Here is a 27,882-nt window from a genome sequence, read left to right as displayed (position 1 = left end):
TAGGCTGGTTGGTGGTCTTGGGTTCTATAAGAAAGCAAGCTGAACAAGTTATGTGAAGCAAGCCAGAAACGGCAGCCCTCCATGGCTTCTGCATCAGTTCTGCCTCCAGGATCCTTTCCTGTTTGAGTTCCTATTCTGACTTCCTTTGGTGATGAACAGCAATATGGAAGTGTAAGCCAAATAAATCCTTCCTTCCCTTGCTTTTTGGTCATGATGTTTTTGTCACTGCAATAGAAACCCTAAGACAGGAAGGAAAAGGGTTTATTTTGCTTACATGCCATGAATCACAGTCCACTGAGGGAAAACAAGACAAGAACTCAAATAGGGCAGGAACCTAACTCCGGCTGATGCAGACAGAGGCTATAGAGGAATTCTTCTCACTGGCATGCTCCTCATACCTTGCTCAGCTGGCTTTCTTACAGATCTATGGACTACCAGCTCAGGGGTATCCCTACTCACAATAGGCTAGACCTTCCCACATCAATCACTAATTAAGAAAATGCGCTACAAGCTTGCCCGATCTTTGCAGGCATTTCTCAACTGGAGTTCTCTTTCCTCAAGTGACTCTAGCATGTGTCAAGTTGACAATACCAGCCAACACACCCCTTGTTCTCTAATTCTGAAAAGCCAAAATCAGAGCTTGTGTCTTCCCTGCAGCCTATAATCTTATGTCAGAGGAGGGAGAGTCAGTTTTTGGTCTTTGGGTGTTGAAGCCAACAGCAAACTTACATCTGGTCCAGTTTCCTTTTGAAATGCCCACAGTGTCTCCATGTCCTGCCTGGGGTTTCTGGGCCCACAGCAGCTGTGAGGATGTTACGGGGTTCTGTTGCTTGTTTTCCTCTGCAGTTGTCTGCTCCCCGATTCTCCAGCTCAATACCAACTCCTTTTATCCAGCCTGCAGCACTATGTCTCTGCAGCAGCAATATCCCTGACAGCTCCTTAATTGCTACATGCATTTGTGCAGTTCCCTGGCAATTATGTTTCAGACCCTGTCAGGGTACCTGCTAGCCTCCAGGCTGTGTTTATATTAAATATCAATAAAGAGCTGATAGCATCAGTTCAGATGGCAGGCTCATAGAATCATATTTTCCGGGGAGCCAGGCCTGTCTGGAAGATGGAAGGAAGGTTTGGGTTTCATTCTCTCTTGCAAAGGTTAAATGAAACAAGAGCAGACTTTCTGGGTGAATATCATGAATTGGTTCTTACTAAATGATGACAGCCATGTAGACTGGACGTTGTCCTCAATTGCCTGTTATTTGTCAGAACATCTGTTTCTGTATAGCAGAAGCATAGTAGTTTCTTTTATGTATCCCCTCCCCCATATGGACCTTAGGATAGATAAGCTTTCAGATGCCATTTATTTAAGTGCTATTTGAAGTAGTATTTATAAAAGAAGAGGAGGAGGTCAAGGGCTAATTGGCCTTGAAGCCTCACTCCATACTTCATCTCACATGCTCTGTACAGTCCTGTAGAACCCATGTCCCTCTGGATATATGGGGTACCCTTGTGAGACCTCAGATCTCTCATTCTCTACAGAATCGTGTGAGCTTCCTAGGAAATGTGGCATGAAGGACATGAAGCACGTAGGGCAGCTGCTACATGGGAGCACCACGTGGTATCCACCCACAGAGCCTTCATGGAGGCTCCCGGCACACAGACTGGGCACTCTGGGACTTTCTGGCCTCATCATTCCTGGTTTTAAGTACCAGAATAATTCAGTTCCCTCACGCTGAAGTTTCTAGAAGAATGGGCTATGTGCATTGCTAGGGTTTTAACGAGGGATAATTCATCAATGGCAGTCCAGTTTTGGGGTGTGAAGTTGACCCTCTGACAGTCATTGGAATTCCCCATTCCTATGTGAGCTGTTGAGTGCAACAGCCCCCGGGCTACCTCTACCACGCAACTACCGTGTGGTATTGTCCTTCCCACCGTCTGAGACAAAAGAGAGATGCAACCACTAGCACAATGCTTGCCTTTCTAATTCAAAATTCAAAGCAGCATATGTCCATTCTGCACACTTCTGGCCCCTCTTGTTTGTCATCCTAGTGGAGTACCAGCTTGTCCCTTAAAGTACTGCAAGAACCTGATACTCCCCTTAACTCTATCTCCTGCCCACATGGTTGTTGCCTAGTGGTAACCTTTAGTGCCTACCCAATTCTCTAGGGGTCTCTAGTGCTATTGAGGTAAGACCTGAATGCAGATCCAAATCTGTAAGATCCTACTTGAATATGTACTTCTCCATTTCCCTTCCCAGATTCCTTTTGATTCCTACATTCCAGGCATATCGACTTGGTTTGTTTCTGATAAGCCACTCTGCCTCCTCCCATCCTGGGCCTTTTCACTATATGGATTCCAATTTCTTCCCCTGGGCTATGTAAATCATTGAATTAAATACCATATCCGGTTTTGCCCATCATTTTATTCCTAAGTCCCAGTACATGGTGGCATATAGAGGGTCTTCAGAAAATATTTTCTGAATGACTAAATAAATGTATATTCTCTCCAGTATGGTCCTTCTGTGTTTTTCAAATATTGCAAATTATGATGTGCACCCTTCTGAGAAGGTTGTCAAAGTAATGTGTTAGCTTCTTGTCACTGTGATAAGTACCTTGGAACAACAAATTACAGGGACAAAGGTTTGTTTTGATTGTGTTTATAAAGCTTAGTCCATGCCCAGCTGAGCTCTATAGCTTTCCTAGCTCCTGAGCAAGGCAGAGCACCGAGGCAGAAGAACATGGTGGAGGAAAGACCCATAACCTCATGCAGTCAGGAAGCAGAGAAAGACAAGGAGGAGCCAGAGGCTGACAATGCTGTCCTATGCAAATATGACACTGGTGACCTACTTCCTCCAACTAGGCCCCATGTCTAAAAGTTCCAAGAACTTTCCAAAAGTATACCAAGTCCAACGTCTCTTCTGAATTTCAGGAAAAACTCTTATCTATGAGCCACTGCGGGGAAAGAGTTATCTGAGACTTGAGAAGGACTGTTAATTGTAAGCCATTTTGAAAACAACAACAACAAAAAGCCATACTGTCCACATAAATATATTTAGTGGAAAAGAGCAAACACTTTCATTCTAAATGTGAAGAATGAGGGCATTGAGGACATAGATAGCATGGATGAGGGCACAGTAAGACTGAGACCCAGGAACAAACAATTAGTCCTGTTGTTCCATGACTGGGATCCTGGACATGTGTCACGTGGTGCGCACTGCCAAAAGAATGAACAACCCTGTTGGCTACAGGCCACTTGGCCTCTCCCCTGGGTTATCTCTACTCACTGGTTGTGCCTTTACTCTGTATGCATTTCACATTTCTGGCATCCTCAACTCCTGGATTTGTCACTGTCTCTTTGACTTCATCTCCACAGCTCCTTCTCTTGGGGATTGCCTGCAGAGTCCATGACCCTGCAACACATTTTCCAGCTTTCCAGGCTTTCCTTTGAAAGCAGATAGAAGCATCTACAACTCCATCAATCTCTCATTTTGCATGTCTGCATTCAAAATAAGCATCATCTGGGTACTGTCAAGGTCTGCTGTCAGCTCAGCCTTCCTTGGATCACTGTTATAGCAGCTGTGTCACGGAATGGCTGACTACAGGGTATATGTAGTCAGGCTGAACACTTGGGTATATGTCCCTGAAGTGGTGCAAAAGAGAATTCTTTCCATGGTACTCTTTTTCTCATGAAAATTAATTTTACACAAGTTTATACCTTATACCCTGAAGCTTATAATGGATGGCGTCTTCCTGAGGTATCCTCAGTGCATCTTCTCTGATGTTTTGGTACAAAGTATTTTGTTTCTTTTCAATATTTATTAGAAAATTGCATCTTCTACAATTTTAAATGCTTTTCTTTTCTGGCCAAATTTCTTGATTTTTTTTTCAAGCTCTATCCTTTGTTCTTTCTTCTCAGTATTCACTATAAAACTATTTAAAAGCAGCTAGCAATAACCATGCTACAGACTCTTAGAATTGTCTCTGTAGGACTAATTTGTCTTCAGCTTTTAAATTCATCTTCTTGAAAAGTGTCAAGGTACTGAGAATATATACAAAGGTTCTTTGTACAAAATAACACATATGGACCCTGGTCCCATTCCCTGTAGAATCCTAGTTACCATTTGAAATGCCTTTTTTTCTTTTTTTTTTTTTTTACCCAGGGTCTTATGTAGTCTTATATACCAATACCATTTGGGTATATAGCTAAGGGTGACTTCATATACCCAATCCCTTGCTCTCGTTTACTAAGTTCTTGAATTCTGGGCATATTCCATTGTGTCTGGCCATGAGTACATTCTTTATGGTCACAATCCTATGAGCATTTTAGTCTTTTGAACTTCTACTAGACTTACCCATGAAGCCATCAAAGATTTCCCCACCTTTTTTTTCCAACCTTTTCCCAACTTCCAACACTCCAGGCTTCTGAATCACATGGTTATCTAGTCACAGTGAAGAGCCAGCTTCTCTGGTGTCAGGTTTTTTTCCTCTTATTTGACTTCACACTGCTATGCCAATATACCTGACATAAGCATCTTGTAACAAAAAGTACTTTGGCTCGTGATTGTAGATGTATGACTCAATGGCCAACGTTGGGCCTGAGGTGAAGCTGAACATCATGATGCTAAACATGGTGGAAAAAAGAAGTTGACCTTGTAGCATACAGGAACAAACAGGGAAAGACATCCAACCTACTCCAAAATACTCTTCAAGGGTATCCTTCAGGCAATCTACTATATGTGGCTAGACTCTACTCCAGAAGTTCTCAGCACCCACTACCAGCTGGCATCAAGCTTTGAAACATATAAGTCCTTGGGGTAGGAAGGGGCAGAGGGCATCATTTTATATTCAAACCTTAACAAGTAGTGACATTTGCTATCAATGAGATGGTAAACAAGAAAGAGAAACCCTGGGAGAGAATGGCCAGGATTCAGGGGTATATTTGGTGGAATATGGGATGGAATGGGATTTTGAAAGGTGTCCTGGGTTTGATTAGAATGTCTAAAAACCCTGGGTGGGAGGCCATGATGGGTCAGTGGAGCTATTGATGTTCTGGGATGTGGAAGCCAATTTAGCTGTGAACTACAGTGCAAAGTTTCAGTCATGACTCCATTTCCAAAGGGCTTCTGGGAGATTTTCAATGCTGGTGTTGCTCCAGCATTTACTGGAAGGAAACGATAGCCACTCACCTGGGCTCTAAATATGTCCAGCATGAGGTTGCTTCCTTCCCAATGAGAGCAAACACTCAGAAAGGAAGTTGACAACTTTTCTTTCTGCAAGAGTTACCAAGTGACTTGGTTAATGAGGATATGTCACACACAAAACGATGTGTTTTGACTTAGTGAATTCCAGCCTGACTACAATACATCAAATACCATTTTAGAATTTGAAAACATTTTAAAATGTTCTTATTTGAAAAGGATGTCCAAATTGTCATCTGTAAAGTTTCCACTTGAGAACTACACAATTGTGTTATAAAACATTGTATATGTATGTATATCTGTATTGTTCATATATCATAATGTTTTAAATATATTTACAATTTTGTGTTAGACTACATTCATAGTTATTCTTGGCTATATGTGGCCCATTACAATGGATGGGCATAGCTGTATGTCTGGGGCATTTTAACCAATGTTTTATGCCCTGCAATGACTACAAACACCAACTTGAATGTTGAGGTGAAAAACTGGTCTTACCCACTATGCTGTATGAGAAACTGAGCTGGACACATTGGAGAACTGTTGTAGAGGAGCTTGGACTTGGTCCTAGCCCTGTCTGTCTACTTTATCTGGCCAATCCCCTTCAACTAATCTATTTTTTTCAACAATAAACACAAAGATACCATGCCAGAGTCCCAAGAAAGTCTAAGTGGAGTGTCTCCATAGAAACCACCTGCTTCAGTTATCTGTTGACAGCTGAATCTGGGTAGCTGTGCCAAGCAGCATATCACCTGGTCTGTAGGATACATGCATTAGCTAGCCTTATCCCATATGTCAGATAAATGCAAACCCTGGTCTTTGATTATATGTTTCATTTTCTGGCCATGTCTACAAGGAGATAACTTTGCTAACCTCTGCCTTTGGTGATGGAATGTGAAATGTGTTATGGCAATGCCTTTGCCAGCTTTGAGGGTCATTTTCTATAAAATAATGATAGGAAAGGGAGTTTGTAACCCAATGGAAAGAGTCTGGATAGTTTGTGGCACATTGTAATGCATGGTAAATGTTAATTATTGTCATTATCATTTTGATTGCTGCTGTTACTTTCTTCCACAAAGACTTATGAATGTCATTCATAAGACATCAGGAGATGGAAACATAAGGAGAGGAAAATGTATATAAATTTTTCCATACAACTTAAAATAGGTTAATGGAGTGTTGTACAGGACTATTCTCCAAGATAAATAGTCACAAGCTTGTGGAGGTCAACTATTTCTGCTTGCAAAAATGTCATTCAAGCTGGACTTGTTGACATTTTATGCTCTATCAAAGACAGGAATATCTGGCCACCCCATACCACTTGTTGTATGGGACTCTGCCCTAATTTCAGATGATCTCAGGGAGGGGCTAGAGTATATAGTCCAGGGAATGGAGAGGATCCATCTATGTGGCTATAAGAAAACCATCATTCCTGATGGGTAAAGACTTTTTAGGGCATCCTGTAGAGGGGAAGCATGTACACCCCTGTTGTATTTAGTAATTAATATTTACTATTTATATATCTTTTAGTAAAGATAAAAGATATATCTGTGGTTAATCCTAAACAGCTGTATAACCAAATCACCACACAGAGACTAGGATTTATTTAGTTAACCTAGAACACAATGCTGGGTAATAGTTACTCCATCCTAAACCTCCAAGCCCACATAGTTTCCCACCATTCAGATCCACCCATTATACTTGCTTTTGGTGATATCTTAGGTCAGGTTCATTTCCCCACATCATTCCAAGACCTCGCCTCTAACTTCTCCTCTCCTTCCCCTCCTCTCTCCCTCCTAAACCTTCCTCTCCTCCTGTTTCCTTCCTCTCCTCCCACTCTGAACCAGGATGGCATGTTTACACAAACTTAAGACAGGTGATGCTTAGAATAAATATCACAATGCAATTTCCATATGGAAATCAGATCTTGGGGGAGAGAAACCAGCATTTGAATGAACAAGGGTAAGGTGTATACATTCCAAAAGAACATTATACCAACACACCCCACAAATAAATTCTTACTTGTTCTCTTTAAGGAAGTCCAATAAGTTCACTGGGTTTCTCAGCAAGAACTTTGGTGGGTTCATGCCTCTGTCATTGTGACCTTACGAAGAGGGGCAGATATAATTAATATCTGCTCCTGTGAAGGAATTTTCCCTACAGGACAAAGGCATAGGGCTAATCATTGAAAGGAAAATACACTGGAGAATTTATCCTCCAAACTTATACACTGAGATAGCAGACAAGAAGAATCTAGAGCATTCCTGGGAGTTTGCTAAGCCATTGCTTTCCAACTCTATCTAGAGTGGTTCAGCATGAGACCACTAGTCCTTCTTGTCCCTCTGGCCCCAGAACTGCCAGAAATTGACTCCATATTTGAAAGAAGTAACCTGCATTTAATATCTAGCCTATCATGAAGTTTAGTAGGAAGGCAAATACTTGGCAAATAACCCTGCTTTATAATTCAGCCCACATGCACTAGTATGTTCTGTGAGATAGAAGTGATGGGTAGTTAGCACCAGACTCTACTATTTAATCCACAATGTAGTGAGAATGAATGGGAGAGATGCCATTCACTTGCTCAAAGAGAGTCAGGAAATTTTCAACACTGTGTGCTCAGTCCCCTGGCTCCTCATTCTAGTGTAATTGTATATCTGGCTATAGATTGTCTTCAAAGAGTGTTGTGCAGGCCTGAAACCCTGTCTATTATCAAGTCCAAGGTAACACATATCTTCCTGAAGAGCAGCCCTGCACTAGCAGGCAGCCTCCAAGCTCAGACTCTTCCTTTCCGAAAACAGTGGTTTTGGATAAGAGCAATTTCTGTGTAATTCTATATCCGTTTATGTTCACTCAGATTCCCTAGGAATGGACCTAGGGATTTTGTGGTAGGAAGTGGCAAGTGAAAATAATTCAGTTCTTGCTAATTCATCATAGAACAAATGGTATGGGGCTGGGGAAGAGAAAATAAAGTATGTATCAGACTACTGAGGTCTAGAGAGGAAATTCAGCATTAAGATAGCCATGAAAATTCTGATTGCTTGTCCTGGGAAGAGGATGCAGCTATGCATGCTATAGACTTTAGAAAGAAATTTAATTTTGAACCATGAATCTAGGCAGAGTGAGTCTTAGCTTGATGGAGGGAGGGCATTATCTATTAGGACTATGTGCTTTGCGGAGAGGGAACTTCTCTAGTCTGCTAAAAATTCTTTCCTGAGACTGCACATTCCCTCAGCCTTCAGTTGTACTACCCTGCCCTCCTCACTGACCCTAGCAGCACCCCCTTCCTTGCTGTAATGGTTACTTTTCAAATCACTGTTTTTGAACTCTGCCCTCCCTTTTCTACCACACTCTTGCTAGACTGGCATTTAGGGGTCTTCCCAGCATCAGGTCTCACCTCCAGGAGATCGCCCCTCCTTCCTTCCCATCAGAAGTAACTTTCTAACACATCTCATTTTAGATTCTCTTTACCACATATATTTCTGTTTGAAGTTCTCATTATTGTCTCCTCATGAGACAGAACTGTCTGGACTGTTGAAACCATTGGCAAGATCCCCAAATAAAGACAGAGAAGACTTGCTTTGGCTCATGTTTTAGAGGTCCCAGTCTTTGCTTGATGGCTCTGTTGTCTCCGAACTATGGAAGGGAGGAGCATCATGGTGAAAAAGGAAAGAAGGAACAAAGCAGGCTATTTCACAGCAGCCAGGGAACAAAACAAGGTCAAGGAATAGCCCAGGGCAAGACATGGTCCTCAAGGATATGCCCCCCACTAACCTGCTTCTTTCAGTTGTACTCCTGTCCCAAATTTTTCAAAAGCTCTTAAAGAGTGCCATCAGATTGGGGCCTCAGCCCTCAGTGTTTGAACCTTTGGGAGACACTTCATATCCAAACCATAATAAATCCCAATATGACAAGTGGTTAAGAAATGTTTGTTATATGAATAAATGAGAACTGTCAGAGTACCTTGAGAGTTTAAGGAACAGACTGATCCAGGATCACACACAGTCTGTGGACAACTAAGGTGGGTGGGGTTAGTGTCACAACAGTCCTCTGAGCTACACAGCCCAGCAACGTTGGTGTGCTTCCTCTCCTGAGACCACCGCGTACCTCGTCTCAGCAGCATTTGAGGAAGAGCTGCTCACATCCCTCTTCCATAAATGAAGGTACCTGCCTCTCAAGCAAGTGAAGTCACAAGGCTCAGACCATTAGCTCACAAGTGTCAAACAGGAACTCATCTCTGGGACTTCACTCCAGAGTCTGAGCTCCAGATGGGTGGGCTGCTTTGCAATGGTGTTGTTCAGTAACAGGGATACAGGCAAAGGGATGAAAGCTGGGAGGTCTTCCTGGGCTGTGTTTATGAATTTTCTAATGGACAGGCTAGGGATCCACCTCTAGTTATGATGTGCTGTTCACGGGCCATTTGTTGTACTAAGCACTTGATAGACACGGACTTGAAAGGCTGCTCGTGGTTGGGATTGGAATAGTGGACATATTGCAAAGAGAAGTCATGGATATGGAAGATGCTCTTCAGACAGGAAGTGTAGATATACCACAGTGCTCATGCATCTCCTAGTGTCTGTTCTAGTAAAAGCTGAACATTCTTGACACTTCGGGAGGTGATTCTTTTTCATCAGGGAGGAAGCAGGACTGATAATTCTGGACCTTGTATAGAGGAACATGCAGGACAAGGTTGTGTGGGGTGGACAGGAACAGAAAATCTTGGTTCTGGAGTGGACATTTGGCATTTGGGGAAATGACTTCGGGGCTGAGGAGATGGTTCAATAGGTAAAGTACTTCCTGTACAAGACTAGAGTTCAGATTCTCTGTGTCCAGGTAAATGCTTAGTAGGCTTGATGGCCTGCCTATAATTCCAGTGCTGGGACCGGATTCTCAGAAGAAGCTGGCCAGTGGAGCTAGACAAGTTGGTGAGCACTGGTTCACTTGAAATATGCTGTCTCTGTGTAAAAGGTAAAGAGTGATTGATCAAGAGAAACACGCTCCCACATGCATGTGTACAGGAACACATAAATGCTGATCCATGAGCATATCAACATGTACCCCCACACACATACACAGATAGATTTCAAAAAATACATTTAAAAATTGCATTTTAGTGCAATACAGGCAGGACTCACTAACAATAATATACACATATAATCTGACACGAAAGTTAGAATTGTTGCTGCAGAAGGAAAGGTCCTTAAAGGTCCTTCCCTACAAAAAGTCCTGTTCTTAATAAACTCAGGTCTTAAAAATAATACATACAGGGTCTGGATAGATTCCTCCAGGCTTAAGAATATTGGCTGCTTTTCCAGAAGACCCAGGTTCAATCACAAAACACACATGGTGTCCCACAACCATCTGTAACTCCAGTTCTCGGGGACCCAATATCCTTTTCTGTCTTCCTTGGGTATCAGGTACATATTGGTGTACATAAATACATGGAAACAAAAAGTCCTAACATATAAAAGATATATTCAAACCATGAAATAGAAAAATATTGTAAAGAATAATTCAGAGCACGTATATTGTGTGGAGTAGAGGCCTCTAAACCTTCTGAGCCCTAACCTCTCATACCTGCATGTGTGACATTTCAGGATATAAGTCTGGATTTGATGCCTACTTGTGTCCTTATGAGGAAATGAGGAGGGTGTCTGCTGGAGAGACTCAGAAGGCTGGCCCATGTAAAGAGACAACATGTGTCATGCTGAGTCTTGAAGCCAAGGGATGCAGAATTATTGCAAACAAAGCACAAGGAGGTTAGGAGAATGGCATGGCACAGGAAAGACCCTATCCTCATGGGCTTCTGAGGAAATCAGCCCTGTCACACATTGGCTTTGGAATTCTGGCTTCCAGAATCATAAAAGAATGAATTTCTGTTGTTAGAGTTACTCCTTAGAGTGGGTAGTGGGTATGGTGAATAAGACCCCTATAGAGATTAGAGGAAAAGTTGTAAACTGTCCTAAATGAGGCAAAGGGGACTGTAGACAAATTTTTGAAATAATACACAAACAAGGAAAAGTTTAGCTTGTTGCATGGGAGGATGCTGAGAATTTCAGAAATGACCAAAAGACAGTATACTGATCCAACCTCGGAGTGATAGCTACCTCTTCCTTACTGGCTTCTGGAAGGGGCTGAGAACCTGAGGAAGGGTAGATGGGAAGCCTTGATAAACTCTTGAGTTACTTCACTTCTGCTGTAGGTCACTGATACTGGGAAACCGTCTTCAATCATGCATGTGTTCTGGCTTGGATATTGAAGTCCCTTGTGCAAATTTTGAATCCATGTTTGTCTCTTTACTGACTGTAATACTAGGCAGCTCTTCCAGGCTTTCTCGTCTCCTAAAATTGCTTGCTTAAGGATCCTCTGGAACCAATACATTCATTGTGGTGATTTTACATGCCAAGGAAAGTGTTATCTCACGCAAATATGTGTAATCCAGCCCCTATTTCAAGCAGGTCATATTTTCCACTTCTCCTTTATTGTGCCCTTGGAAAGTCAACTCTCTCTTTTCTTAAAGAATCACAACTTCAGAGCAAGATTTAGTGTTAAAATAGGTTAGTTAGAGTGGTCTTCAGAGCAGGAGGATGCCTTACATCTCTGGCAGTGCTCACCACTCCGTGGTGGAAATCCTGGAATTCTAGGACCACCTGGAAGGATGGGCAGCTCTCTTTGGTCCACAAAGGAGTCATAATGATGCAACTGAACCAGTCCCAAAGCAAACACTGTCCAACTGAAAACCACTGGGTTCTGCAAAATGTTGAGACAATGAGCTAGTAAAATAGAATTTTTGCCTCTGACTGTGGTAAGGTTTTATATGATTCTGATATAATTAAAGGAAGTGAAAGCCATGGATTTTTTTTGGAGTCATTATTGTATTTGCATGTTTGTAAGTAGCTTTTGCTGCCAGGAGTGAGTCACAGTAATTACTATCAAGCTTGGGTAGTGATAATAAATGGTTCTGTTCTCTCTCCAGTATTGCAAAGATAAAGTCTTTCTCACAAGTATTCTATGGTATGAGATTGAATCGGTCATGCTCACACTCCCAGGTTATGATGTGGTTGATTATAGTTACAGGAGTTACAGTACATTTTTTTGAGATGAAAGTCAGAGTCCCAGTGGCCTATGTGATCTGAAAGAGTACAGCAAGGTGGAGGAGGGACAGCCAGGCAAGACCCAGGCATACTAGCTTGTCAGTTTCCAATTACAGACTGTCTAGGAAACAAATTAAGAGTGGCCAGCTGAGGAGGCATAGGCAGCTGGCAGTATAGTTAGGCATGGAAGAGAGGGAGAGTGCTCTTCTAGTTTCATCTCTTGTGGCTGTGATAGATACCCTGTTCTTAGACTATTAGGAATAGTGCTACCTCAAGATCCAGCTATACGACTCCTAGGCATATATCCAAAATATGCTCAAGTATACAACAAGGGCATTTGCTCAACATGTTTGTAGCAGATTATTCATAATAGCCAGAATATGGAAACAACCTGGAAATCATGAAAATTGCAGGCAAATGGTGGGAACTAAAAAAGATCATCATGAGTGAGGTATCCCAGAAGCAGAAAGACACACGTGGTATATACTCATAAGTGGATATTAGACATATAATATAGAATAATCATACTAAAATCTGTACACTTGAAGAAGCTAAGCAAGAAGGAGGACCCTGGATAAGATGCTCAATCTTCATTCAGAAAGGCAAATGGGATAGACATCAGAAGAGGGAGAAAACAGGGAACAGGACAGGAGCTTATTACAGAGGGCCTATGAAAGACTACCCAGCAGAGTATTAAAGCAGAGGCTGAGACTCATAGCCAAACTTTGGGCAGAGTACAGGGAATCTTATGAAAGAAGGGGGAGATAGAAAGACCTGGAGGGGACAGGAGCTCCACAAGGAGAGCAACAGAACCAAAATATTGGGGCCCAGGAGTCTTTTCTGAAACTGATACTCTAACCAAAGACCATTCACGGAGATAACCTAGAACCCCTGCACAGATGTAGCCCATGGCAGCTCAGCCTCCAAGTGGGTTGTCTAGTAATGGGAGCAGGGGCTGTCTCTGACATGAACTCTAGCTCTTTGTTCACCTTCCCCTGGTGGGGACAGCCTTACCAGGCTACAGAGGAAAACTATACAGCCAGTCTGTCCTGATGAGACCTGATAGGCTAGGGTCAGATGGAAGGGGAGGAAGGACCTCCTCTATCAGTGGACCAGGGCAGGGTCATGGGAGGAGAAGAGGGAGAGTGGGTGGGATTATGAGGAGATGAGGGAGGGGGCTACAACTAGAATACAATGTGAATAAATTATAATAAATTTAAAAATAAAAAAGAAAGAAAAAATAAAAATAAAAACAATGCAGGGGAGAAAGGGTTTATTTCAGCTCATAATTCTATGCAACAGTTCATGGTCAAGGTGCCAGGAACTTGAAGCAGCCAGCTGTAATACAGTCACAAGCAGAGAGAGAAAATGAATCCATGCAAGCCTATTATTTAGCTCACTTTCTTTACTCTTAAACAGCATAGGACTCAAACCCAGGGGATGGCTTCACCCACTGTGGCCTGGGCCTTTCCATATCAATAAATTCAATCAAGACAGTCCCTCACAGACATACCCATAGGCCAAATTGAACTGGACTGTACTCCACTGACAGTCTTTCCAGGATACTCTAGTGTGCCAAGTCGGAAATTAAATGTAAACATCACATGTTTCCTGGGCCAATAATGAGTTTCCTTGTCAGTGTGGTTCATTATTAGTATTTTTATGATTTTTCTCATTGGTATGCTGAGCAACTTGAGGCCAGGCTGACCAAATCTGTCCTCATTCCCTCGCATCTGTGAAGTATAAGAAGTCTTTGGAATGAGCATGCCCCTGAGGAATTGCTGTGACTCAGAATTCCACAGGAGACTGTGGAGTGGGGTCTGAAATTTGGGTCAGTGGGACAGCTCTGCTGGGCCTTTCTGCCATTAGGTAGATGTGTTGATCTTTTTAAATGGGCCTCTAGTGTGGGCCTTATTATCACTATTTTGCACCTGAAGAAAGCATGGCTAAAGGATTGCTTCTCAGTAGTTGATGCAGTTGTGGAGAAGGCCTCCGTTCTTGCCACAGTTCCAGCCTGTGTGGTTCAGTGTTGCAGGAGTCCCTGCTAGAGGGCTATTGTAAGGGATAGGAGAGAGTAAGTGCCATGTTTTCCCATGGGAAGGGAACAGGAATCAGCTCTCCTCCTTTTCTTTTTCTTTATGTTAATTACATTGCTATGTTCACCTTTTCATATCAGGGCTTAAAAGCTTTAGGACCAGTTGTGGCCAGTTGCATTGTCTTCATGGGTAAAGGGAATAAAGAAAAAAAGGATAATCACAGAGCACTCTCTGTGATCCACCTTCTTGGCCAATAGGTGAGACTTTCTGTATTTCTATTTTTCTTTCTTTGCTCTCACCTTTTAAATATGTGAAGAAACACAAAAAGATATCTTTGGAATTTCAAGAAGAGGGAAAAGAGATTATATATATATATATAGAACTACAGGACAGAAAAACAATTTTTAGGAAGAGTCTCACTATGGAGCTCAGACTAGTTGAGTAATCCAGGCTGACTTCTTGCTTCTTTTTCCTAAGTTTTGCAGGTACCACAGTGCTCAGATCATGTGGTTTCTGAAGAACAACCTTTGTTTTCTCCATCATTTGTCTGCCCATCTACCTATCAACCCATCCATCCACCCATTTGTCACTCCATCTTTTCTTCCAGCCATATGAGCATCTATAGGTCAGAAGATGAATGGCAAGAGGTGACTTCTTCCCTTACAGGCCTCACACTCCACTTAGAGGAAGGGGAGAGTTTATGGTGGAATCCCAATTGGAGTAGAGCTGTGTTGGCTGAGGTGACTACAGTGAGAGAAAACACATTCTTACTTTTGAATGTTCTAAAAATGAGGAATCTGAGGCTAAAAGCACATCTGCTCTTTTAAGAACCATGTTCTCTCTCAAATTAAGAATGATTATTGAAAGGATGTGCAGTTTGAGTAAGGGATCATAGCAGAGGCTCCTGAGTGACTCATAGAGATGGACAGGAGCACCATCCCAAGTGTTTGGAATGTCTGGGTCTCAGCATTTCAGGATCTGCAGTGATGACTACCTGGGTGAGTGAGTCCTGATGTGTGGTACTTGTGATCTAGCTCTCTCTGCTTCCTAATGTTGCTCTGTTCTTTTTGTTTTCAGATCCTGCAATTGTCAATGGAGTTTATTGGTCTGAATCCCTAAACAAAGTCTTTGTAGATAACTTTGACCGGGACCCATCCCTCATATGGCAGTACTTTGGAAGTGCAAAGGGCTTTTTCAGACAGTACCCAGGTGAGTGTGCCTAAGTTGACAACCTGGCTTCCATGAATGATGTGTGTTCCCCTTCAGATTTGTGATTAAATAGTTTTCTCCTTTCTTATAGAAGAAAATAAAAGATTGGCTGTATAAAGAATAGGAGCAAAAAGTACATGTACATGCAAACATACACGCATGCACACACGCACCGTATTGATAACAGAAGCCGTGTGACTTCAGCATCTTTCTCATTATGTTAATTTATAGAACAACCAATCAAAGAAAAGAACTGGGCTCTGAGATGTACCACATTTAATCTTCTCAGACAAGAGTTTGGTTTTCTTATTATTACTTCCACCGTTGTTACTATTATGATCATTATTTTCGGGATTAATAGATCAAGTCCTATGGGGTAAAATTAAATTCTGACTAAAAGGTATAAGTAATATAGAATGTGAGCTTGGGTTCCCTGACTCTAGACAAGGCTAACCTTGGAGGCGGAGGTTGAAACAGCCAAACCATGGCAGATGGTGGCACCTCTTTAGAGAGGGCCCATCTACTCTCCCAGGTCAGCATGCTCCCAGCATTTGTCCGTCATGCTCCCGGAACAGCTGTTCCTTCTGGGGACTTCCTGGCCCTCTACTTTGCAGTAGTGTTTTAATTCGAGCTTGGTTTAAATTTTAATTAAAAAGGAAAGTTTTAATTTTGCTTACAAGTTGTGAAAACAGGACTTGAGGCTGCAATTGTTCCAGCATCACAGCAGTAGGAATTAACAAGCTCAACCTAAAAGGCGGGGGATGGGGGAGTGGCAGGGGGAACTGCACAGTCTTGGAGCAATTAAGTGGAGGCTTTTATGTTTTAATTAAGTAAGACTAGGCACCTGATGTCTTTCGATGTTGCAGCACAGACATCATCATTCTGCGCCTGGAGGAGCTGTTTGCCCTGTGCACAGCATCTGTGGCCTGAGACTTGCCTACCAGGGCATCTGTCTCCCCAGATTATTCCGTGGTTCCCAAAGGCCCTGTTCAGCAGGGCACACACGCTTCCTCACAGAGCTCACAGCCGTTTAAGCAATAAGCATCCTATTACAGACAATGTTATAACAAAAACAGTGGACCATTAAAGCTTCAGTGTCACCAAATTGCAGTCTGCCTTGATGTGCTCAGCAGAGCACCTTTGATGCACAGTGTTAAGGCTGGAGCAGGTAGGGCAAGGAAGCCTGCCTAGCAGCCAACTGGATAGCTGGCCATCTGACCAAGGAGGCTTTGGAATGAGTGTGGAAAAGATAAGCAGAAGCCACACATCATCAGTTGTCTCCACCAGCAAGAAGTCCTTAAAGTATAGTTGCAAGGACATTGGAAAACAAAGGGAATCACCATAAAGGGCTCATTTAATTGGGAGGCTTATTTATAGATGAGGCTTTTGTTAGATCGGTTTAGTCAGAATGCTTGCAGTTCTTTTATGATATTCGGCAGGATTTTGAGTCCATAGGAGGTATATCTTTTCTGTATCAGTAAATACATGGGTACAGTCTTTGGAAGGTATTTAGTTGCCCTGAATGATGTCACATGACCACTTGACTCTGGAATCAGTTTTAGACAGAGCTCATCTCTTGGTTCCTGGCTATAACATTGAAAGGAAGCTTGATGTAGGTATTTTCACTGTGCTGTTTTTCATCTTAGGGTGCTTCTGTTCATTTTCACAGTGTGGTAACAGCACAAATTGGTACAAATGTGTCTGACCTTAGGCAGGATCAGCTCTCCTTGCTTATCACAGGTATTTCCAGAGTCCTAGATTTATCCGAAGCCCTGAGAGAGAATTTGCAAAGCAGAGGGAGAATTAGGTTACAAAGGTCAAGTTCCCCAGTCTGCCTTTGAGACGCTCCCTCTGTGGAATACACCTTTATTAGGAATTTTGGTTGCAAGTGACAGAGACCAGTGATACCAAGCTTCAGCAAGAAATTGTGCATATGCTCATGAACTTCAAGTTGAATATACTGTTTTGGAGAACTGGTGGCTCCAGCACTTGGCAATATCTCTGTTTCTCTGGCAAGTGAGGAATACTGGTTTCTACCTCACAGGATATTTCAGTGAGGACCTCAGGGGTGAGGACCACAGGGTGTAGAGAGCTTATGCTGCCACAGTTTGGATAAAAGTAAATATTATTCTTAAAATAATATTTACATGGGGAATGCCACTCTTGCTGGTGGCATCTTTGCTGGTTTTCAAACCATGACTCAAAGGTTGCTTGATTGATTTATATATGGGAAAATCCCTTTGGCTTCAAGACAGTGCATGACTGGAACACATGACTGTTAAGCCACCTCTCAGGTAGTACTCAGTTACAGCACCCTGGTAAAGTAATGCACCATCATCTCATGTCTGGTGAACCTTTTACCTTTTACCTATTACCTGAGGCACTGGGCATGTGGGCACTTGTGATTTCTTTTTAGTGTCTGTGTGCATTCCTTCCATTAAGACTCCTTCTTGAGTGATTCCAGTTCATGTCAAGTTGACCAGCATGTGGACATCATCTTCATGTCTACCTTTGTTCTGCTAGTTCCCCCAGCAGACTAATCTGATAGGGACGTGTGGAAAGGTACCAATGTCAACAGTGCCTGTGCAAATTTGGAGAGTCACAAGCCCATATGCAATGCAGTGTTCTCTTCTTCTTCCTCCTCCTCCTCCTCCTCTTCTTCTTCTTTACAATTTATTCATTTTGTATCATCTCTGTGGCAGCCCCCTCCCTCATCTCCTCCCAGTCCCACTCTCCTTCCCTCTCCTCCCACTATCCCTCTCTTCTAGTTCATTGGTAGGGGAGGTCCTTCTCCCCTACTATCTGACCCTAGCTTATCAGGTCACATCAAGACTGTCTGAATCCTCTTCTTCTGTGGGCTGGCTAGGTCACCTCCAGGGGGAAATGATAAAAGAGCAGGCAACAGAGTTTATGTCAAAGAGTGCTCCTGCTCCCCTTACTAGGGAATCCACACAATGACTGAGCTGCCTCATTTTAACTCCACTTCTAATCTCTTCTTAGAAGTTTTGGGAGAGTGCACAGCAGTAAAGATGCCATGGGAAGAAGACTGAGAGAACCAGAGAGTGACAGTGGATGACCCACAGTGTTTGTAGATATGGTGCCATCCTAACTATGCTCGGCTTGTCAGGAGTAAATCACATATGGCTTCTTATTGTGCACTGTCTTATGGGTTGTTTCATCCTTATACTCAATGACTTTTACTGGGCCCTTTCTTATCGTTCTGCTTTCTAATTCCTGGAGTGGAGGCCTTTAAAGTTTGCCCCAGTGCAGGCGGAAGCATAGGTGCAAGGAGGGCAGAACACAGTATCACTATGGGGTGCAGAGTACCATCTCCTGGCTATCTGTGCAGTAGTTTGGGGATGTTCTCTTGACCCAGCCTGTTATTACCCTGACATGATCAGGAATGCTGGCCATTGTGAGTTGAAAATGAAGCTGTCAGTGAGCACCTAAAATCAGGAATTTCACCCATGAAAATCATCCTTTTTCCTTCTTCACAATCTGTTTGAAGTCCTCTATCCATGAGTAGCCGACCAAGAATAATGGTGCCCTGACTTGTTTTAAACCAATAATTCCTTTTATTTCTAAATGAATAAAAATCAATACATTCTTTAGTTATTGTGTGTGTGTGTGTGTGTGTGTGTGTGTGTGTGTGTATGAGGTTAAGTATGACTGTATGTGTGCACATGTCACAGTGTGTGTGTATGTAAGTCAGAGGGCAGCTTGAGGGAGGTGGTTGTCTCCTGCCATCATATGGGTTTTAGGGATTGAACTTACTTTGTCAAGCTTTGCGTTAAGTGCCTCTACCTGCTGAGTCATCTTATTGGCCCTGAAACAAAACACTATTCTTAAAATAATATTTACATGGGGAATGCCACCCTTGCTGGTGGCATCTTTGCTGGTTTTCAAACCATGACTCAAAGGTTGCTTGATTGATTTATATATGGGAAAATCCCTTTGGCTTCAAGACTTAGATTCAAAAGGCCTGGATTTATTTTGCTAAATAATTAGAGGCATTTCATTTCAGCATGGAAATGCAGGCCAAATCTCTGAGGTTTAAAACAGGAGCAGGGGGGAGAAGCAACTCTGAATTGGGACTATCAGATCACGTGGTTTCTCCCCAGCCTGTGCTGTAGACATGACCTCATTAGGGTCTGTGGATGGGGCCAGACACTGCCTAGAGACCTTTGAATGATGCCAGCAGCTTCAGCACCTTACTGGGCTATGAGAAATGGTTTTGGCTGTCTTTATTCACAGCTGTGAAAGGGCTGCAGTCACCACGGTCTCTCTCCATGGACAGGATCTTGCTAGGGCTCCCTGTTTTACCACAGCTTTCTGAAGTGAGTAGGCTACGGCCCTGTTTGCTATGGGTCTACCACCTGAGGGCGCTTTCCAGAGATGGATGAACAGCTAGTGCGGAGCTCCTGGGTTGTGATGTTTCACCCCATCTATTTGGTCAGCAAAACAGAGCAGCCTTGAAGTACTACAAATAGCCATTTGAAGTCTCAAGGTTTCTCATAACCCCATTTTTCTTCTAGGGATTAAATGGGAACCAGATGAGAATGGAGTCATTGCCTTTGACTGCAGGAACAGAAAATGGTAGGCAGAGCTCAAATCTCTTAGTCAGTTTTGAGAGAAAGCTTGAAGAGAGGCCACAATTCATGTTTATTTAATTTTCCTTCTACTTAGGTACATCCAGGCAGCGACTTCTCCAAAAGATGTCGTCATTTTAGTGGACGTCAGCGGCAGCATGAAAGGACTCCGCCTGACCATCGCCAAGCAAACAGTCTCCTCGATTCTGGACACTCTGGGTGATGATGACTTCTTCAACATCATCACGGTGAGTGTTGCCTGCTCTGTGCTTTCTTTGCACTTTGGGTCTTTTTGTAGTTGCTGTTGGATGTGCAGGGTCTGGGGACCAGAGGATAAAGGTTAGCTATGTTCACATGCTAATCACTGACTTGGGGCCAGTAGAGGATGGATCTTCCAGGGGCTGGGAATGTTTTGATGCATTGCTTTCTTTGAGGTCAGCAAACAGCCTTTTTGGGGATGTTGGGGAATAAACTTGTCCCATACACTCTAAAGAAGTCACACATAACAGAGCTCCGTCACCACCAGAGCACTGTCCAAACTCCAATGCCCAGGTTCTGTGCTCCCCGCCACACAGTCTCCACTGTCCTGCTACCTGCTACCTACTACTACTGCATGTCCCAAATGTACACATGGAGATGCACACCTGTGCACACTGTGGAGCACTGTGTATGAGTGTATGGTCAGGGTCCTGTGCTAGAGCAGCCGTCTGCAGAGACAGAACAGCAGCCTATGTTCTCTAGGTTAAGGGGCAGGAGTTTAAGTGGTAAGGGCATTGCTTGGGTACTCTTCCCACATGTTTCTGATGAGACCTCCAGACTGAAAGACATAACCACAGAGCAGAGAAACCAACAGTTGCTGTTTTCTAAAAGCCAAGCAAGATGTTACGTGAGTAAAGATGTTTGCTACCAAACCTGGCAATGCTAGCGAGTCTCCAGGACTCATAAATTAACGCTACCTTTTCTTTGCCATGGCACAGGTGCAATATGTGCCCACTCATACACACACATGTGCGCATACATGGGCACACACTCAGGCACACACATGTACATCTGCCAAATAAGGAAGTCCAATAAGATTTTAAAGCTCTGAAGAGCAATTGGAAAACAAAGAGACCATTATCTTCCTGGAGTGCAGAGGCTATTTTAGACATGTGCCCAGTCCCTAGGACAAGGCCTGACAAACAGCAGGAGTTTAAATATCTGTGGAATGAAAAATAGTAGCTACTGTCTAGAGTACCCACTGTGTGCAGCCCACAGCTACCGATCCTCAGCAGCTCACTGCAGCTCACATGGTGTGAAGGCACAGGCCTGTCTCAGCGTAAGTCACTGTCTCAAGCTGGCAGTCAGGAGAAGGAGCACAGTGAAGCCTCAGGCCTTGCTTTGTCATGCCTTGAGCTCCCTTGTGCAGACATGGAGAAGATGCAGCTGGTCCCCTGGACCATCTGACCACGAAGACATTGAGTTCAGGGCCTAGGCCTTTGCAGTGAGGCTCTCAGATGAAGACTGCATTGGCTTTCTAGTCAGGATCTTCCCTAGTTGCCAGCCTCCATGTGATGATGTAAGTGGTCGGATTCTCACATATCCTGGAGCATTTACAGATAAGAAGCAGCAAATTTGAGACTATCTTTCCTATTAATCTTTAATTATGTCTCACAGAAGTATCAGAAATTTATAGAAGAGGAGCTAACTAATTACATCCTACATCCTTTATCTGTCAGAATTTATTGTTCAGTTAACAAGACCAATCACTTGAAATAATCTATGTAAGTTCATTAAGATATACAGTGTCAATGCAATAATGAGGACAGGGGGATTAAGATAATTAAACAGAGACAGCCAGCTATTATGGAATAGTTGGAGAAAATATTTTTCTTTACCCTGAACCAATCCCTTATGCAATAAAGCCCATCGGAGGTTGCGTTGATCATCATTAGGTTTCAGCATGAATTAAGACTGTCTAGGGGTTATCATGGTGTCTGGCAACTCTGAATATTTTTGCTTGAACCCTTTACGGTAGAATCAGGATCTCCATTCCACTAATGTGTAAGTGAATGGGTCAGCTAAAGTAGCAAATTTACATTGGAAGGCAATGAATTAACAGTCGCTTTCTATGATGATTGCTTTTGAATGACTAAAACTTGTAAATCTTTAGGACAATTCAGTTTTTTTCATTCTTCCATCTGATAAAATTATTTCAGTTTTTTCTCTATATATGCATCCACATACTTAAAAATTATGCTACATTTTACTATGTGTTACTTTCGGATGTTGGAGGACAACTTTCCGGAGTCTGTTCTCTTCGTCTGTTACATGGGTCCTAGATATTAAACTCAAGTCTGGAGACTTGGCAGCAAGTGCCTTTACCCACCAAGCTATCCTTCTGACCTAAGCCCATACATTTTTCCATAAACAAGATCATAGTCTAGAGAATACCTAGTATTTATCTCTACTATCTTTTTTAAATAAATGTATATATATATATCAACTTGATATATCAGCTGTACATAATATATATTTTGTGTATTTTTATATTATATATTATATACACAACTGTATACTAATATATAGTTGATATATATGTATATCATATGTATATGACATGTATATATCATTTAAAATGGTCACTTGCTTGAGGGCGTCCCGAGAACTAGTGTTTGCAGGTGCCTACAGGGAGGTGTTTGCACCTCTACACAGATTGCTCTGCATGCGTGAGGGTGTTATTCTTGCAGAATCTTGCTGCCAGAGAGGACATTTCCTTAGCGACCTTTGCTGTATGGCCAGCATTCCTTTGCTTGCCAGGTGGATGTTTGAGGAGGCATGTGAAAGAGAGAGAGTCAAGAATACAGGCCTCATTTCCAGCGTTAGAAGCCCTCATACACTGTAGGGTTTTATTCAGGCAAATCTAATTTATCGTCGCCCTTGCTTTTCAGTGTCATAATGTAGGAAGGCAGGGGGGATATTCAAATCGTAGGAAAGGTGTTTCATGGCCATTTGATCAGCTTTATATTTTATTAAGTTCATTGTCAAGTGTATCTTATGTGTTATATTGAAAAATCTCTTGATCTGGGTCTTTTCAGAGAATAATCATGAAAGGATAAATAAACATTGTTTTATCTTTGAGGGGCAGGGTATTGAAAAATGTATCTAGAGCTAATGAATTAACTGATGGAATTATAAAAAAGAGGTGAAATGGAGGGGTTTCCTGCAGTTGGAGTTAAAATTTGATATTAAATTATGACAAGGAAAACCATATAATTTTTCTCATTCACTTTGAAGTCATTCTGGAAGCCATGCATTAAGTGAACGACATTATCATAAAAATGAGTGTACTAATTCCATGCTAGAAGCTGAGAAATGATTTTACAGAAGCCTAAGCCAGGTGTTATGCGAACAACGCATTAGCGGGGCGGGTATTGTGAAATCAATTTAAAGGCCTCCTGCAGGCCCAGTTTATGCAGAATGGTGCTGAGGAATCATTTGCTACTTCATCCTAGAAATTTCTGACTCTAATTCAGTTTTTTTCTTAGAACTAGTTCTCCAGTATTCTGCTGGCTGTGGCTCTGCTTTGTAAAGCAGTGAATGCTGTATTGAGAGGCCTGAATAGATGTTTGCTTTCCATACTCATAGGGGCTGTACAGTAGTGTTTCCAGTTTTAGAAGATATTTTGCAAGCTAGAAGATCCTGGGATGCCTTGTCTTGATGAAAGTGTTATGGGTTCCTCTGCTTCATACCATTCTTCCTACATTTTCATCCTAAAGGTCATTTTATTAAAAATACAGCAGCAAAACTATAAACATATTTAACTGAGTCTTCTTTGCATCCGTTTCCTACTTTCCAGGAGCAAGCCAACATTTTAATATTATTGGCTGTTGGTAGAACTTCAAATTCCCTAGGATATACCTACTTATTCTTTTTGTTGTTGTTTATTCTGTTTGTTTAGGTTTTTTTTGAAATGGTTAAAGATTCTTTTTTTTTTTTAAATTTTATACTTCAGTTTTTTGTTTTTTTTTTCCTCAGCTCTGCATTGAGTAAGTTTCCCTACACTTTTACCTTTTTGCTTTTTCTGTCATTGTGATCATTTGGTCTAATAAACACGGATGTATGCTTGGTATAAGAGCTGGGCTGCAGTAGAAGACTGGTATCTGCCTCATCCATCCTGAGATCCTGTGTGTGACCATCTGGTATGGAAGCCCAGGAGCAGGTGCTCATGGTACTGTGAGGCCAGCACCTTCTGGGAGGGAGCCTGGCAGGGACAGACATAGGCAGGCCTCAGTGGGAGACTCAGTGAGGACGTCTTACAAGAACTGATGCATATTTGAAATGGAGTTGACATTAGGTGTAGTCAGTGGCTGGGTCTGGAAGGGAGGAATTTACTGAGAAGACAAGCACCATGTTCAGGTTGTGAGACTGGGCCTCACTTCTAGAGAGAACTGACTGGGTCTGGGGATTATTGTGATGGGTGAGGATGTGGGGAAGCTGGTGCTGGTAAGAAGAATTGGACTGTGTTGATGGTCAGGCCATTTCACACAAGTCCAGTTGGCTATATTCAGGACAGTATGTGGAGTCTCAGATTTTAGGGTGATGTGGGGAGACCTTTCTGGAAGTCTCTCCCCTCTTACTGGGCCTTCCCTCATCTCAGTGTCTAGGTAACCAATAGTCTATTTCATTAAGTCTGAAAGATGTATTGTTCTCTTCCACCAAGTCAGGCTTCTGACACAAAGCTCTAGAACCCAAAGGCAAGCTGGCCACTGGACAGCTCTCAGGCTGTGGTATGCACATGTCAACAAATAGGATTCCTACTACATGGCGATATCCTTGTTCTCAGATTCTCCCCAAGAGTGTTCTGGCCATTCAAGGATTGAGGTTAAAGCTTGCCTTTCCTAGTAGCCTTCATTCTGAGAAGTGTGTTGTGCCTGTGGAAGAGGAGAAGTGAAAATGCTTACAGAGACTGAGCAGAAGATCTAAGAAGACATTTGGTGATGTGCTTTTGCTACCTAGCCATTAATATGATGGTTGATAGAGATAGGGACATAGTCTTTCAACAAGAGAAAGGAATGTTAAAGCATAGTCTAATAGTCTAATAGAGGAATATGGTGGTGGCCTGTTTTGATCTCAGAAGGACCCTTTTAGTATGAGAGATATGCTCTTCTATCATGAAAAAAAAATAGCAGAGATGTGAATATGTTCATTTACAACTAAGAGGCAAGAAAAGAAAAAAAAAAAAAACATTCACAATCACTCAGTGGTGATGGTCATGATCAAACTAAACCAGTGTTTATGTGCCTGGCACGTACAGGCTAGTAGTTAATGTCCAGTGAGCAAATGGGAGAATGAAGACATCTATGTCGATACCTTCCTGGGAGGGATATGGCAAGGCCTCATCTCCTAGTCTTTGGGTCCCTGGGAGTGCTCAGAGCGTGGTGATGTGGACTAGAATCTCAGGTTCCTGCCTTGGGGCAGTTAGTTGGTCGTTTGTGCCCAGTGGAGCAGCACTTTTCCCCACAAATGTGAGTACAGTGTTCTTCCGAGGAAACCAGGAGGTCATGACGTCTGCTCCCAAGAGCAGTCTGGCCCCGTCTACCACCTCTCCCTTTTTCCGGTGTCTATCTGTCCGTCCATCACTGTGTCCACACATTGCATTCCCATGCCTGCCCTCTTCCTCTCCTGTACACTGAGCACACACATTTGGTGGTCTGTCTCTTCTCGCCCGGACTTTGAGCATGCTCATTCATCCTCCCAGTGAGTCCCTGGCAGGGTAGCGACTCCAGAGTTCTCTGACCCAGTCTGTGGCTTGTGAAGCTGCAATGTCCAAGAGACCCAGTTTATGCGGCAAATCCAGGAACTTTTGGTGTGATCCGGAAGATGAAGCCATAATAAGGAAATGGGAAGGGAAAGCTAACCGTGACTGAGACCCTGCGGCAGGCTCTAAGCTCTTAAAGCGATAACATTCTCTCAGCATGTGGCTGGTTTGCTGGTCTAGGCCTCCTCTTGGCTCCCTAGGCTCTCCTGTCTTACCAAGAGAACTCTCCCAGCATCTGCAGGAAGGACTTGCTACCTTGGCAAGAGGGGTGGCTGAATGCCTCTGTGGTGGAGTACCGGTCATAAGAGGAGCTGAAGGTAGAACACAGACAAACTTGCACCTGGGAGGGTGAATTGTGGCATCTTTCTCCTTGAGATACTGACATCAACTTAGCCAAGTAAGAATGAAAGCATTATTTATGGACTATTGTGTCCTAAGGCTAGCAGTAACCACATCCTCTGTTATAAACTGATGTGTCCATCTACCACCATTAAGTCACAGCTCAGAAGTCCAGGGAATACTGGAGTTGAGGAAGTGGCTCTGTCTGTAGGGTATTTGCTGCTCAAGCATGAAGACCTGATTTCAGAGCCCCGGGATGTGAAACCTAGGCACAAATCATGCAAGTGTCTGCAATTTCGATGCTACCGAGGGAGGGAGAGAGACAGGCAGATCCATTGGCCAGCCAGTTCAGCCAATCAATGATCTCCAGTTTCAGTGAGAGACTCCATCAACATAAGTAAGGTGAAGAATAAGAGGGAGAAGCCTGATGTTGACCTCTGGCCTCTGTATGCATGCACACACGTGCACACACGTACACACACGTACACACACGTACACACCCACAAGAACATACACATGTACATTTCTCACATATACACACATGCACAATTAAATAGCAAGGCATCCAGTAAGCATCTGTGAACATGTACCAGCTGAAAGGTATCCAAATGGGGAGCTGCTGGGCCTTCAGAAACACATCCACGTGCAGGGCGTCCTTTGCAGTTTGACGAGCCTAGGTGGCTGGTGGGATTTCTTGACTCAGCTGCTGGGCATGCACCCCTCCTCTCTTCACATGGCCACCTCTGCGCCCCAGAGTGATCCAGACCAGATTGCTGGGCCTGGCTCAGTCCTGATGTAGTCAGGGGAAATTAGGAAACTGCAAGCTTGGATGATGCCACTAACAAGCTGGCTGGAGTTCAGAGGGGTGGATTCCTCTACTGCGGGTGCAGTGTGCTCAGTGAAGGCGAGCCTGCTTCTGATTACTCCATATGCACCTCCCTGATGAGGACAAACCCCCCTGGTCCTCTTCACTTTTAAACCCCTCCTCCGGCCCCTCCCCCAGCATCCACTAGCCTCTGTGTTAGCCAAGTACATTCATTCAGATCTGTCACCTCCCTCCATCTTCACGGGACCACTTTTGGGGTTACCATAAGATGAGTAGGTGTGAGGATGTGGGATGGGTGAGGGTTAGCAGCATAGGACTCGGCGCCAGCTGCCCTAAGTCTAATGTCTGACCCCACAAGCATAGGAGTTGCCTTCGAAAAGTATGTGTTAGGAAGAGTGTTGTGAAACTTTTCAAATTACGTGAGAAACAGAAGACTAAAAGCAAGAACGAGGCTGGGGGTATGTCTCAGTCAGTCACATGTGCCTGCCCTGTGAGCCTGGGGACCTGAGTTCAAATCCCCAGAATCCATGTGAAGCCAGATATGTAGCACACTTCTGTTTTCCCAGTGCTCCTATGGACAGACAGATGGTAAAGACAGGGCATCCCCACAGTGCCTGTGCCAGCTGGAGTAGGATGTGAAGAGATGAATGACAGGATCCCAACCTAGATAAAAAGGAGGGCCAGCATGCAAGGCTGTTGTCTAATCTCTACATACACCCTGTGAGACATGCACATGGACCCAAACTGACACACACACACACACACACACACACACACACACACACACACACACACACA

At 43.2% G+C, this 27,882-nt stretch overlaps 1 protein-coding gene across 3 annotated transcripts in view; it reads left to right on the top strand.

Annotated features, from left to right (window-relative positions):
* Cacna2d3 (calcium voltage-gated channel auxiliary subunit alpha2delta 3) overlaps positions 1-27,882 on the top strand; it is an 818,761-nt gene that overhangs the window by 353,403 nt on the left and 437,476 nt on the right. For all 3 annotated transcript variants that reach the window (XM_055612383.1, XM_055612382.1, XM_055612381.1), the window contains exons 6-8: positions 15,399-15,530; positions 20,066-20,126; positions 20,217-20,367. In XM_055612383.1, the coding sequence (XP_055468358.1) occupies positions 15,399-15,530; positions 20,066-20,126; positions 20,217-20,367 (344 nt within the window). The remainder of the gene's footprint in view (positions 1-15,398; positions 15,531-20,065; positions 20,127-20,216; positions 20,368-27,882) is intronic.

This window comes from Psammomys obesus, unplaced genomic scaffold, assembly GCF_907164565.1.
Source record: "Psammomys obesus unplaced genomic scaffold, mPsaObe1.curated_primary_1811, whole genome shotgun sequence".
Classification (NCBI taxonomy): domain Eukaryota; kingdom Metazoa; phylum Chordata; class Mammalia; order Rodentia; family Muridae; genus Psammomys; species Psammomys obesus.
This window is presented reverse-complemented; position numbering and strand designations above follow the sequence as displayed.